Genomic DNA, 14,357 nt, shown 5'->3' on the forward strand with positions numbered 1-14,357 from the left:
TTCGTAATTGTATTTATCGATAATATTCTGGTTTATTCTCGGTCCGAGGCAGAGCACGCAGATCATCTGAGAGCGGTATTAGGGGTACTTCGGCATCAGAAATTATATGCAAAATTTTCTAAATGTGAATTCTGGCTGGCTTCAGTGGCATTCCTGGGGCATATTATTGCAGCTGATGGTGTCCGGGTGGATACACAGAAGATTGAGGCCGTGAAGAATTGGCCCAGACCCACGACGCCCACAGAGGTACGTAGTTTTCTGGGATTAGCAGGCTATTACAGAAGATTTGTGGAAAAGTTTGCTTCGATTTCAGCGCCTTTGACAAGGCTAACTCAGAAGGGAGCCAAGTTCCAGTGGACTGATGCTTGTGAACGAAACTTCCAGTTGCTGAAAGAGAAGCAGGCCACAGCTCCAGTTCTGACTCTTCCCGAGGGACCAGACGGGTATGTTATTTATTGTGATGCTTCTGGTGTGGGGTTAGGCTGTGTATTGATGCAGCACGACCGAGTTATAGCTTATGCCTCCCGACAGCTCAAAAAGCATGAAAAGAATTATCCTACTCACGATCTGGAGCTTGCGGCGGTGATCCATGCCCTGAAGATATGGAGACATTATTTATATGGCGTTCATGTTGATATCTATACAGATCATAAGAGTCTCCAGTATATTTTCAAGCAGAAAGAGCTTAATTTGCGGCAGCGGAGGTGGCTGGAGCTCCTGAAAGACTATGATGTGGATATTCTGTATCATCTGGGCAAGGCTAATGTTGTTGCAGATGCACTCAGCCGGAAATCTATGGGCAGCTTAGCAGGTTTACAGCCAGACAGGAGAGAGATAGTACGTGACATTCATCAGTTGGCTAATCTTGGGGTTCGTCTGGCCGATTCTGGCGATACACGGATTTCTATCCGAGGGGTTTCTGAATCATCTATTAAGGAAGATATCAAACGGCATCAATATGAATATCCTGTTTTAGCTCGATGCAGAGATACAACCCATGAAAAGGAGAATACTCCATTCGAGTTTACACCGGACGGAACATTATTGTACAGAGGCAGGTTGTGTGTACCTGATATTGCAGGGCTACGGCAGCAGGTTATGGGCGAGGCACACTATGCTCGCTATTCTGTTCATCCTGGTTCTACGAAGATGTACCATGATCTTAGATGCCTATACTGGTGGGATGGTATGAAACGGGATATCGCAGAGTTCGTCGCCCAGTGTCCAAATTGTCAGCAGGTCAAAATTGAACATCAGAAACCGGGTGGACTGTTGCAGGAAATGGAAATTCCGACGTGGAAGTGGGAGATCATTAATATGGACTTCATTACAGGTTTGCCTCGCACTCCACGGAAGTATGATTCCATCTGGGTTATTATTGATAGGCTGACAAAATCAGCCCATTTTCTTCCCGTCAGAACTACTTATTCCACTGAGGATTATGCCAGGCTTTATATTAAAGAAATTGTGCGACTTCATGGAGTTCCTATATCTATTATCACTGACAGAGGTGCTCAGTTTACAGCGAACTTCTGGAGATCTTTTCAGGAAGGATTAGGGACTCAGCTGAGCCTGAGTACATCTTTTCATCCTCAGAGTGACGGACAGGACGAGCGCACCATCCAGACGCTTGAAGATATGTTGTGGGCCCGTGTTATTGATTTCAGAGGTAGCTGGGATGATCACTTGCCATTGATTGAATTTGCTTATAATAACAGTTACCATTCCAACATCCAGATGGCTCCGTACGAGGCCTTGTATGGCAGGAAATGCAGGTCACCTATCGGCTGGTTTGATATTGGCGAGACAGAGTTAATTGGCCCAGATATGATTCAGCAGGCCGTTGATAAGGTGAAACTGATCCGAGAGCGACTATTGGCAGCCCAGAGTCGACAGAAATCATACGCTGATAAACAGCGTCGTCCTTTGGAATTCCAGGTTGGTGATTGGGTATTTCTAAAGGTATCGCCTATGAAAGGCGTAATGCGGTTCGGCAGAAAGGGTAAGCTCAGTCCGCGTTATATTGGGCCTTATCAGATTGTTAGAAAAATTGGAAATGTCGCCTATGAGTTAGATCTGCCATCAGATTTGGAAGCGGTACATCCGGTATTCCATGTATCTATGCTCCGCAAATGCATTGGTGACCCTTCCAGAATATTTCCTGCGGATGATATTCTGGTGACGGAGCAGTTATCGTATGAGGGGCAGCCCGTATCCATTTTGGACCGCCAGGTAAGGAAGCTCCGGAACAAAGATGTAGCCTCTGTTAAGGTGCTGTAGCGGAACGATAATAGGGAGGAAATGACCTAGGAGGCCGAAGAGGAAATGAAGAAGAAATATCGTCATTTGTTCCCTATGCCCACAGGTAATCTTGAATCCTTGCTTAATTCTATTTCAATAATGAATGTGTGCTATATGTGTTGTCTACAAACATGAACTCCCCCAAAGTATTTTCAGAGTCTATAAGATTAATTTAACATTCGAGGATGAATATTCTAAAGGGGGGGAGGATGTTATATCCCGTATTTTCACACGTTGGGAAAATTTGAAAATAATCTTGACTTGTAAGAAATAAGGTCAAAGTTGATTTTTATTTGACATAGGAGTTGTGCATGAAAGAATAGAGTCGTGGAAGTGTGGGACAAGGCTAAGGGCAATTTAGGAATTTTAGAAATTAGTTTCGGGAATTGCAAAATATGATTCACAAGTCATTGGGCTCAAACAAATTGAAGTGGAATTGAGGCCCAAAGTAGGGATCATGGCCGGCCAACATGGCCATAATCCAAGCCTATTTTATTTGGTCATGTGCTTGGTCATGTGACCAATTCTTTATATTATATGCATAGAAGATTCAAGACATTAGAAAGCAAGAACAAACAAAACAAGCAAGAGAGAAAGAGCAAGAGGGTTTCGGGTTTGCTTGGGAAATTTCACTCCCAAAAATCATGTTCCAAAAATTGTTGCCTTGTGATTTTTCTACTAATTCAAGGTCCCTTTGTAACTTGGTGTAGTTGGTTTGGAGAGAGAAACATCAAATTTTTCAAAGTGACCATACCTCCAAGTGAAGAAGACTAGAGGAAAAGGTGAGAATTTATCCCTTATCCTTATGTTATGAAGTCTTGTTTGTGTTGTAGTATGTAGAAATGTGTTAATTGTATGGAGAAATGGAAGTTTGCAAAGTGGGTGTGTGATGTATATGTGTAGCCGTGGGTATGTATATGATTGTATAGTCATAATGTGTTGAATACATGTTATATTCTAGTTGTGGTTGTGATGAAATGCATATTGGAATTGGAAGTTGAATGAATTTGGTTGATGTTGATAGAGGAGCATATGGCCGTGTACTATGTTGGAGTTGGAGTGGGAATGGATTAAGTTGTTTAGTGTGTTAGTGTGTTATTGTGATGTTTGCAATGTAAATGAAGATAAAATGATATAAGTTTGTATTGAAATGGAATGTAGAAACTTATGTCGTTTTAGTATGATTTTCCGACATTAGGAAAATGAAGTTATTTGGTTGTTAATTGTGATGATCATTGATGAATTTGGAAGTTGGAAACATGTGGTGAATATGTGTGCCAAAGATTAGATGTTTTGAATAAGTTATGACTTTGGCGAAAAGTTGTATATTATGTATATCGTGTGTATAACTTGAGGAAACGATATGAAATGTTTCTAAAACTATATTGTGATGATCCTGATTGATAATGAATGTGAAATCATTGATATTAGTTTAAAGATTTAGGTTGGAGTGAAGGTTATGTCACTTTGTTAGAATGATGGCTAGTTGAAGGATATTGTGTCTCTAATGTTTGTTGTTGATGTTGATGTTGTTGTTTGGGTTGTTGTTGGTGGTTTTGAGCCGAGTTGAATTCTCGGGGGTGCTATATGTAGAGGGGAAGTGCTGCCGAAATTTCGGTAGGCAAGTATGCATTAAGTTGAATTTATGGCATCCATAACTCATAATTGGTAAATGTGACCATTTGCAGATTTTTGACGAAACGGGAAGTGAGCTTGGATAGGCTTAAAAAGCTCAAAAGGTATGTAAAGCTACCCCGATCCTTCTTTTGGCATGCCTAAGTGTATTAGAATCGAATTCGGGCCTCGTAAGACTTTCTGGCCATCGGAATCCGCAAGTAAAAATGTCGTCTTTTCCTTCAGTAGAATTGGACCATTTTGGTATGCTTTTCCCGAGATTATGCAGATTTGCTCTAAATTACTTGGAAAGCTATAGAATGTCCGTAGGAGCCTTTTAGGTGACCCCATAAGCTTAGAGGGCATAATTTGATCCCGCCGCCTTGTTTGTCCCGAGGCGGGCCCGCTATTCCCGGTTTTGCCCTTATTGTACTTAAGTCCTATTTTCGAGCGGTTTTTGAAAGAAAGGTTTTGACTACCATTCTAATTACCTAACAAACATTGTTTTAAATATTCCATTAAGTCTGATAAGTTGTTTTGACACTCGGAACGATTTCAGAAAGGTTATACTTCTGTAATTTATTATGACATTCGAAACTCATTTAGCATGATCCCATCCGACTTCATTGGATTGGTTTGTCAGTAATATGCCTCATCGAGTCTCTGAAAATATTGATACTATTTTAATTGCATTTAGTCTCTCACTACTCCACTCGTGGATGCCCCAATGTTTCCCACACTGAGCCCGGGCCAGGATATGTTGTCAAGCGTGATCCTTTGCATTGTTCGCCGTGCCTCGATGTGAGGGGGCAGGTATACGCGTACATGGGTTTGTGGAGTATGCTGTGCCATGTACGCTTGTTCTGATATGATTTGCTATGGCCATCTGATATGATATATTATGTGATGGGGTTATGCCCCCATTCTGATTCTTCTGTGTTGTGGCACCAGCGTCGGGAGGGTGGCCACGTTCTGTCTGCCGAGTCCCTTGGCAGGGGCCGAATTTGATATGACATATGTTTCCGTACACACTCTGCATGTTTTGAAAATATGTATTTGATACTTTGGATTTTCTGCTCACTTTCTGTACGTTCTGTACCAGTTATGATTTTGTTTCTGTAATTCAGGCTTTACATATTCAGTACATATTTCGTACTGACCCCCTTTCCTCGGGGGCTGCGTTTTCATGCCGCGCAGGTACCGACGACAGGTTTGCCGATCCGTCTGTCTAGGATATCTTTTCTGCCATTTGGAGCGCTCTTTTATTCAGAGCCATCTTTTGGTACAGTCTGTCACTTCTATATATGTATATTCTCGTTCTTGGGTACGGTGGGGCCCTGTCCCGCCATATGATTCTGTTGGTCTGTTTAGAGGTCTGTAGACATGTTTGGGGGTTGGGGTCTTTCTGTACAGCTGTGTGCATATGTTGTGTTTGGACGATCCCATTCGCCGCGGCGGCCGGTCCGCATATATTTAAATGTTGCTCTGTTGGCCCTGTGTGGCCTTTGTTGGTATTTTCTGCGTGCAGGGTATTTGGGATAGTCCGTAAAACAAAGGAGACTCTGCCAAAATTTTTCTGGAAATTAGCTAAATTTGAAATAAAGCCTTGTCGGCTTCTGCTATATACTGGAATGCGTTTGAGTGCCTAGATCGGGCACTAGTCACGGCCTACGGGGTTAGGTCGTGACACCAGTCGTGCCCAAAAAATATATACATAAAAGAATAAATCAGTGGCACCTCCGGAACAATGGAGAGCTCTCAAGTCCTGCTAACAGCTACTACGAGTCCGGATCTCCTTCCTGTCTACCTGAGGGCATGAACACAGCGTCCGAAGAAAAAGGACGTCAGTACGAACATTGTATTGAGTATGTAAGCCATACAAGAAATGAACATAATAGACAAATCATAAGACATAAGGTGAAGAATAGATATAACCCGCTTGATTTTTAAGAGTGTGAGCATTTTTATCATATCACATATATTATGAAATCACATAAATCATCATATCACGTTTACCATATCACATACACCCTCATCGTTAACCCGCGTTCAGGTAATCATCATACGCCGCCCACTAGTGGTGTCATGCCCAGCCCTCTAGGCTCGGTGTAATCATAAGCAGCCTGCCTTAGTGGTTACATGCCCGGCAAATTAGGCACGATGGAATCATATGCAGCCTACCTTCGCGATGACATGCCCGACCAATTAGGCACGGTGGAATCATATGCAGCCCGCCTTCGCAGTGCCATGCCTGGCCGATTAGGCACGGTGGAATCGTATCATCATACACTCATCATGAACTTATCGTCATCATGCATTTATCATAAAACATGCATTAGAACATAAAGGCAACTATAGCTATGTCGGGGTGACATGAGGTCGTGAACCCCCGATTGCATTATGGAGTGATCATATTCATCATATCTCACCTTGAAGGGACTAACATTTAAGGTGAGTGTACACAAGGAACAACATCAATGGAACCATACTTAGGATCATTAACCTCATGAACATCGTACCTTACTTTAGGATTCTTTGTCCTTAAACTCAGCATCATCATCATCATGCTCCCGTCGTATCTTTTTTCTTTATCTTATACATATGTAGCTCTTTATAGTCATAGACTCATAATTTCCATTATATAGGAAAATCATGGAAAAATAGGAAGATTCATGCAATAGGAGTCATGCCTTAGAAGGAAATGACTAGCCTTACATACCTTTTCATTTAGCTACTCTATCGCTTGATCGTTCTCCTTCAATGCTCTACCTTCAAGAGGGTTCGCATTAACATTAGCTAATCGATTATATGAACGTGCTTACTAAAGCTAGAGTAAATTGGGCAGCAATTCCTTTGTTTATACAACTTTCCCCATGTCATATATCAACTTGCAAACTTCTATAATTAGATTCACAACATCATAAGCAACAATCTTCATACACCTACATTATCCACATTTCACAATTTCACATCAATTCATCCATAACCAATGTCATAGTACACTAGTATGTTTTCTCACATATAATGCTTATCCCATGTTCTTAATGTCATTTATAACATATTTACAATCACAACATATCAAGAAACATGACTCATCCCAAGCTACTACTCAAAATCTTATTATTCTCATCTTTGTGACCCATTTTCTATCTCCTTTCATAATCTAAGCCTTTCAACCTCTAAATACCTTCAACAACATGGAAGATCATAAAACTTACCTTAGATAGTGTAGGAATGAGCCTTGAGTAGAAATACTTCACTTGAGCCAAAACCCTAATTCACTTCCAATGGGATTTCTTGACTTGGATGAACTCCAATGAGCTTCTTACACTTGATTTTCTTGGTTTGATGAAGTTGATCATGAATTTCTCTTAGGTTCATGTGGAAGAAGTGTGGAGAGCTTTATAGAGTGTTCTTGAAGTGTGAAGTGAGGAAATGAAATAAATTGAATGAGGTTGGTCTTTTATATAAATTTTAGAAGCTGTCCCGACCAAATTCTATGGACCAACATACGGTCTATATATTTTATACTGGCCGTATGTCTGGCCGTAGATTTGGTCCAGTGAAAGTCCCATTCTTGGCAGAACATACGGCCAGTATGTTGGGCCGTATGATACCCGGCTTTTCCAAACTCTTTCTCGTCTTTTCTTTGGTTGTAACGTGTCTTTTGGAAAGGGTTGAAAAGAAAGGATGGCTTGGAGGCTCGAAGACAACACAAAATAATAGGGGTGAGACTTACAACTTTTGGAATCGACTCAAAAGGAAAAAAAACTTCTATCCCAGTTTCTTTGAAATGGGAAATTTTGAATTTTCTTTGGTTGGACCGAATCCCAGAATAGGGTTGCCTACGTATCCTGTCGAGACAAGAATCAGGTCAGACGTAGTTCCGGCAGCTCATTTCTTGTGTTTTCTCTCTTTGTTTTGTTTTGTTTTTTTTTTTTTATAGTTTTGTGTGATTTTTTTTCCTTCTTTATTTTTCTTTTCGTTGTCCTTCTCTTTTTTTTTTTTTTTTGTTTTGTGTGATTTTGTTTCCTTCTTTCTTTTTCTTTTCGTTGTCCTTCTCTATTTTTGTTTTTTTTCCTTTTCTGATTCTATTTTGATTCCAAAAGAGGGGGTATGAAAGAAAATAAAACTAAGGTTCAACAGGGGTAGCAAATGGTGACATAACATTTAGATGCAGAATGAAATGCCTTCGTCATACCAATCCTTAAAAATGTCAAGTACAAAACACGCAATTTGAGAATGAGAAATGAAAATGATATGGTATCTCTTCACGACAAATGCATTGTTGGATATTGTCTCTCACTTTTCCTTCATACTTATCTCTGCATGTTTCCTCAAATGTTCTTCTTCACAATTTTCAAGTTTTGGTGCATTTGTCCCCTGGCTAGATCAGGTTTTAAGATTTGACCAAAAATTTCGCATGCATGCCATGTCACTAGAACCAGCCTCAAACAAATTGTACAAAAGAAAACTAAACAAAATTAATTGAAAATTTAACAAAAACAAAACTTTTTTTTCATTAAATAAAAAGGATAGAAGGGTTCGAACATCAAAACAAGCAAAGTAAAATCTAGATTGCAACTCTGAATAATCCGGATAACAGAAAGTGCGTCAAAACGAACTACCAATACTCCTTTAAAGTTGAAAAAGGAGTGACTTCCCCAATTGCTGAACTTGACACCTTAGCCACTAAGTTGCATATCAACACTGCTAGAACCTTCACCAATGTCAAATATATTACCCTCAACAATTAGGTTCTGGGTCCCTTTGGCCAACACACTCATTGCTACGAATGTGCATCATCCTGTGCCATTAAAGGATTCTCTGCGACGCTTGGAGTATCGCTGTCTTGTACCACAATCAGGTTTTCTTGAATCATTCTTTCTATTTCTCTTTTTAAAGTGCGACAGTCTTCAGTGCTGTGTCCCTGAATATCAGAATGATATGCACATCGTACGGTGGGATCAAAACTTTTTGAATGCGGGTCAGGAGTATACCCGAGTAGAGGAGTGATCATGCCCAAATGTCTCAATTTCTGTGTTATACCCCGTATATTTATACGTCGAATTATTCACAAGAAAATTGACTCAAGTTAAAGGCGAAATTATTTTCGGATATGAAATAGGAACCTTTAATTTTCAATTTTAATTATTACCTAAATTGTTTATAAATTTTATTTAGTGTAGAAATATTATTGGAGACTAGGAACTAATTAATTATGATTAGATTATTAAGTAAGGATTAATAATTTATTAAAATTAATTAATTTAATTATTAGTTGTGGGCCCCACCCGAAAAAAAAATTGCAATGGGCTGCCATGTGGCACCAAGTGGGCTGCCACGTGGTCACCAAGTGGGCTGCACTTAGGACACTAACGTGTCAAACCAAGAGGAAACATATATGTACAAAATTGAGTGATGAATTATTCATCACTTAATTTCATTCTTGCAAAAAAAAAAAAAGAAAGAAGAGAGCATGGCCATGGCTGCTGCTCACGGCCAGCCATGGCCAAGAAATGTTGATTTTGTTTGCTTTGATTTAATTCCAAGATGATTTGCAAGTTTAAGGAGGTGATAGCAACATTGGATATTGAATTGAGGAAGAAGAAATTGTGAAATTGGAGCAATTAAGTGCAGAAATTTCTTCGAGAAAATTTAGGTAAGATTTTCTTGTTTTATAGTATAATTAAATTAATGGTGTTGTAATGGAAGGATTAAAATTGGATTGGACGAAATTGGAATTAAGAAAATGCATGAAATCGTCATTATATGGAATTGTGGGTTGAAATGGATTCAGAAAGGTTGTTGGGTTGTTAGAATTGTTGTGGGCTGAATTCTAAGAATTTTGTATGTATGTCTCTATTGTTGGTATTTATGTGATAACAGGAGAATAATTGGAAATTCGGGTTAGGCGAATATATAGGGGAAATGTTGTCCGATTTCCGTTAAGTCCTTAACTAATGAAAAACCCTAATCGAGAAAGTATGAGTTAAAGAATAAGTTCTATAAGCGGCGGGCTACAGATTTACGAACTAGAAAATATAACGATAGCGTTACTCTTATATTAAATAGGCTAAAGGGGCGATGAAGCGAACGGGTTTGCGATTAATCGTTAACAGATATGTAAAGCTGTCCCTTCTTTCTTTTGGCATGTCTTAGATCTAAGCGATGAATGATATGAACTTTGGGGTAATACTATTCATAAGTTTTGAGTGTGATTTATGATTCTTATTCACGTCTTGATGTTAGAACTCTTAAGTGATTGAGCTTCCCTTTTCAGTTCCGGTACATTGGATAGTAGTTGATATATATATAAGCTCCTATTCTTAGAAACTTTATGATAACAAATGTCCAGACTTATATAAGATGTTTCATACTATATTGACATATGACTATGATTCCTAAGGCTCTTGGATATACTTTATGATGACATTCGAGAGATGTTTGATATGTTTCCGAGTGACATTCGAAAGGTGTTTGATTTGACTATTGTCTTGATTTTCAAATGAGAGTTCGATTTGATTATTCCATTGAGTCTTTGAAAATGTTTTAGTTTGCATATGGTTGCTCACTACTCCACTCGTGCATGTCTCAATATGTCTTTCACCGAGTCCCGGGCCGGGTATGTTATCGTGCACAGTTTCACTGCATTGTTCACCGAGTCCCTCACTAGAGGGCTGGAATATTATATATATATATATATATATATATATATATATATATATATATATATATATAGGAGTTATGCTGTGTTATGGAGTTATGCTGTGTTACGGAGTTATGCTGTGTTATGGCGTTATGATGTGTTTATGGTGTTATGTTGTGTTATGGCGCCAAAGACGGGGTGGCGACCATGTTCATCGAGTCCCATAGTGGGCCGGATATGATATATGATATTGACATGCATGATTTATGTTTCAAAGGCGAGTGTTTTGGTACTCTGGACATTGTACTTGTTTCTGTACTCCTTATTCCAGTTATGATCCTTTTTACTGTATTTCATGCTTTATATACTGAGTACATATTTCGTACTGACCCCCTTTCTTCGGGGGGCTGCGTTTTATGCCCACAGGTACAAATAGTCAGTTTGGTGACCCTTCAGCATAGGACTTCTACTCAGCTGTCTTGGAGAGCTCCGTTGTTCCGGAGTTTAGACTTTTGGTACAGATCATATGATATATATATATATATATATATATATATATATATATATATATATATATATATATATATATATATATATATATATATATGTTTATCCAGGGGTACGACGGGGCCCTGTCTCGTCATATTTCACTATTAGTACTCTTAGAGGTCTGTAGCCATGTGTGTGGGTTGTGTATAAGTTCTGTTCAGCTGTGTCTATACGTTGTGCTGTGTATATGTTCATCTGTAATGGCAGCCTTGTCGGCTAGCATATGACATGATATTGATGTGTAGTGGCAGCCTTGTCGTCTTGCGGATCATTTTATGATTTGATCAGTTGTGACTCCTCAGGAGACAGTTTATCTGGGCATATATATATATATGACGACGTTATGAACCGTTGGAGTTCTTTTGCAAGTTTCCATACTACTCATAGATTCAGTTTGATTATATGTAACAGGTTCGTATATGGGTGCCCAGTTCAGGCACTAGTCATGGCCCACGGGGTTGGGTCGTGACATTCTGGAACAAGCTCTTATAAGATTCCCCAATCGGTGTGAAATTATCCGTTGGCCTATGTCTCCTACTGTACTCCTGCCTCGAACGGGGATTATATGATGCTTGAAAATTTTATGGAGACGGATGAGGGTTTTGTGGTGTTGCTGCTCGCCATTGTGTGTAATTTTTTGATCGACGTTGAGGCTGAGTATATTGCCGATGGCAGCCCTCGGACCTTGACCTTGTCCAGATCCAATCATTACAACATCAGAATTTCCATCCCTCTCTATCCCAATATTTCTTGACCAACTTTCACTTGCATGTGTGGTGGATTTAAAGGTAGGAAAACTCACAATACGTCCTGTTCTAAACCTATCTTCTATCATCTCCCCCATTTTGATGGCTTGAACAAATGATTTACCTAAGGCAGGGAGCATGTGTTGATAATATTCTTCATCATGAGCTTGGATAAAAGTCTCCACAACCTCGCTTTCTTTCAGCGGTGGTCTCACCCTTGCAGCCTGCTCCCGCCACCTGATGGCAAATTCCCCAAAATTTTCTACAGTTTTCTTCTTCAAATTGATCAGAGACTTCTTGTCAGGAACTAAGTCTATATTGTATTGGAATTGCGGCACAAATTCTTGAGCCATGTCGTCCCAAATATACCACTTAGTGAATTCTTGATCAATGAACCATTCTGAGGCTAAACCCGTCAAACTCTCACCTAAGTAGGCCATAAGCAGCTCTTGCTTACCCCCAGCTCCTCTCAATTGATTACAATACCTCTTTAAATGGACCATAGGATCACCATGTCCATCATATTTGTCAAACTTTGCGACCTTGAAATCAATAGGAAAGTGGACATTAGGGAACATGCATAAGTCTTTGTACGAAACACTTCTATGACCTCCAAGACCTTGTAAGTTCTTCATAGAACTTTTCATTTTCCTAAACTTCTCCTCATAATCATCTGTGTTGACATGATTCTCAAGTTTAAATAGGTGCTTGAGCTGAGAGGTGTAGCAATATGACTCAGGCACCTTAAGTGTCAGTTCAGGAGCATAATACTGGGTCTCAAGAATATTGAACACAGGTGCACAAGTGGACCCAGGAATCATAACTGGTGGATGAGTTGCAAAGGCAGGTGTGGTGGGTAGAGGGGCTACAAAGGCAGGTATGGCGGGTGGTGCAGGACATGCAGTGATTTTGTCTTGTTGGGTAATGAAATAGGGGTCGGAGCTACTAGGATAGATGTGATATGGGATGACATCTGAAGGGTGCGGTAGCAAAGTGTCAATGGAAGTGGAAAATAGCGGCGGGGGTTCCCGCTAGACCATGCCTGATGCATTTCGATCATTTGTTGTTTCAACTGTTGAACCTCATTGTCTGACCCCGAATCTTGTTCCACAGGATTCTTTGACGGGTCAATAATGGTAGTGTCTGATTCTTTACTGGTCATGACTACTTTCCCTTTGACCCGATGTTATCCGAACGACTCACCAAAATGCCACAAACCTGTTACACCTCAAACAATTTCATGTTGTTGCTCAGTAAATAGACTAATGCGGGATAAGAAGTATATGATGTTTCTACAAGTAAGAAGTAGTACTTGACGGATCTAATTAAGATTCCAAAGAATTTTGAGACAAGAGAAGAAAGTTCGTTGAAGAATGCCAAGCATAAGTCGTGTTTTGAAGAAGGGTTTGCAAGTACCGAGCTAATGTGGATTTAATAATGTCTTGAGGAAGAGTTATAACGCTCCTTAGATAGTTAATGAAGTGCTAAGAAGGTTCCATAAGGATTGGAGATCAAACGAAACGACGAGATGAACTTCGAAAAAATTGGAGTTATACAACCACTTATACGGTCCGTATAAGGGTCCATATAACCCCCAGCAGGAAAGCAAAATCCCTGATGGTGAAATACGATCACTTATACGGACCATATACGGGTCTGTATAAGTCCAGATGGGCTGATCGTTTTCCAAGAATAAATGATCAATATCATCAACTCAAGGAAATCAAGTGCAACGGAGTTCTCTAGGGTTGTTGGAAGTCAAGAAATTCTTTGGAAGTGGAGCTAGGGTTTTCTCCAAGTGTAGTATCTTCATCAAAAGCCCATCCCTACACAATCAAAGGTGAGTTTTATGATCATTTCATGATATTACGAATATTGAGGGGTTGAAGACTAGGATTATGGAAGGAAATTGTCACGACCCAGCTAGGGGCCGCGACGGGTACCCGGAGCAATTACCGAGCACCGCTCACTCTACTGCTTGTCTTGCTCATTTCATACTCTTTTATAAATTTTACATACCAATTGTAGGAAAATCATATTTAATCAAAACATATAAACTTTATATACATTTCCCTCTTGGCCATCAAAATAATATACATACATATGAAAACATCTTGTGAGACCATCTAACCCACACTGCGTATCTACGAGCCTCTACTAACATAATGAATACATAGACGGAACAAGACTCCGTCATGCCCAAAATATGCATACATGAATGTACATCAAAAGGATAGCCATAAGCACCTCCGAACAATGGAGTGCTATCTACCAGCTGACAGCTACTGAGGACCTGGGCCAAGCTCTCCTCCCTGTCTACCTGTGGGCATGAACACAGCGTCCGAAGAAAGGACGTCAGTGCGAATATTGTACCGAGTATGAGAGGCATACATAATGAAAGGAGTCATCAATAATATGGGGATAACAGCAACATGAGACATATGGATCTGACTGATAATCATAAATGAAGTAATGCATGCTATCTTACTCATAATCAT

At 39.8% G+C, this 14,357-nt stretch overlaps 1 protein-coding gene across 1 annotated transcript in view; it reads right to left on the bottom strand.

The window, feature by feature from the left end:
• Window positions 1-12,680, bottom strand: part of LOC132607870 (uncharacterized) — a 29,228-nt gene extending 16,548 nt beyond the window's left edge. Inside the window, exon 1 of the mRNA XM_060321944.1 lies at window positions 11,798-12,680. Coding sequence (XP_060177927.1) covers window positions 11,798-12,680 — 883 coding nt within the window. The remainder of the gene's footprint in view (window positions 1-11,797) is intronic.
• Window positions 12,681-14,357: the final 1,677 nt, after the last annotated feature.

The sequence above is a fragment of the Lycium barbarum genome, chromosome 8 (genome assembly GCF_019175385.1).
Source record: "Lycium barbarum isolate Lr01 chromosome 8, ASM1917538v2, whole genome shotgun sequence".
Classification (NCBI taxonomy): domain Eukaryota; kingdom Viridiplantae; phylum Streptophyta; class Magnoliopsida; order Solanales; family Solanaceae; genus Lycium; species Lycium barbarum.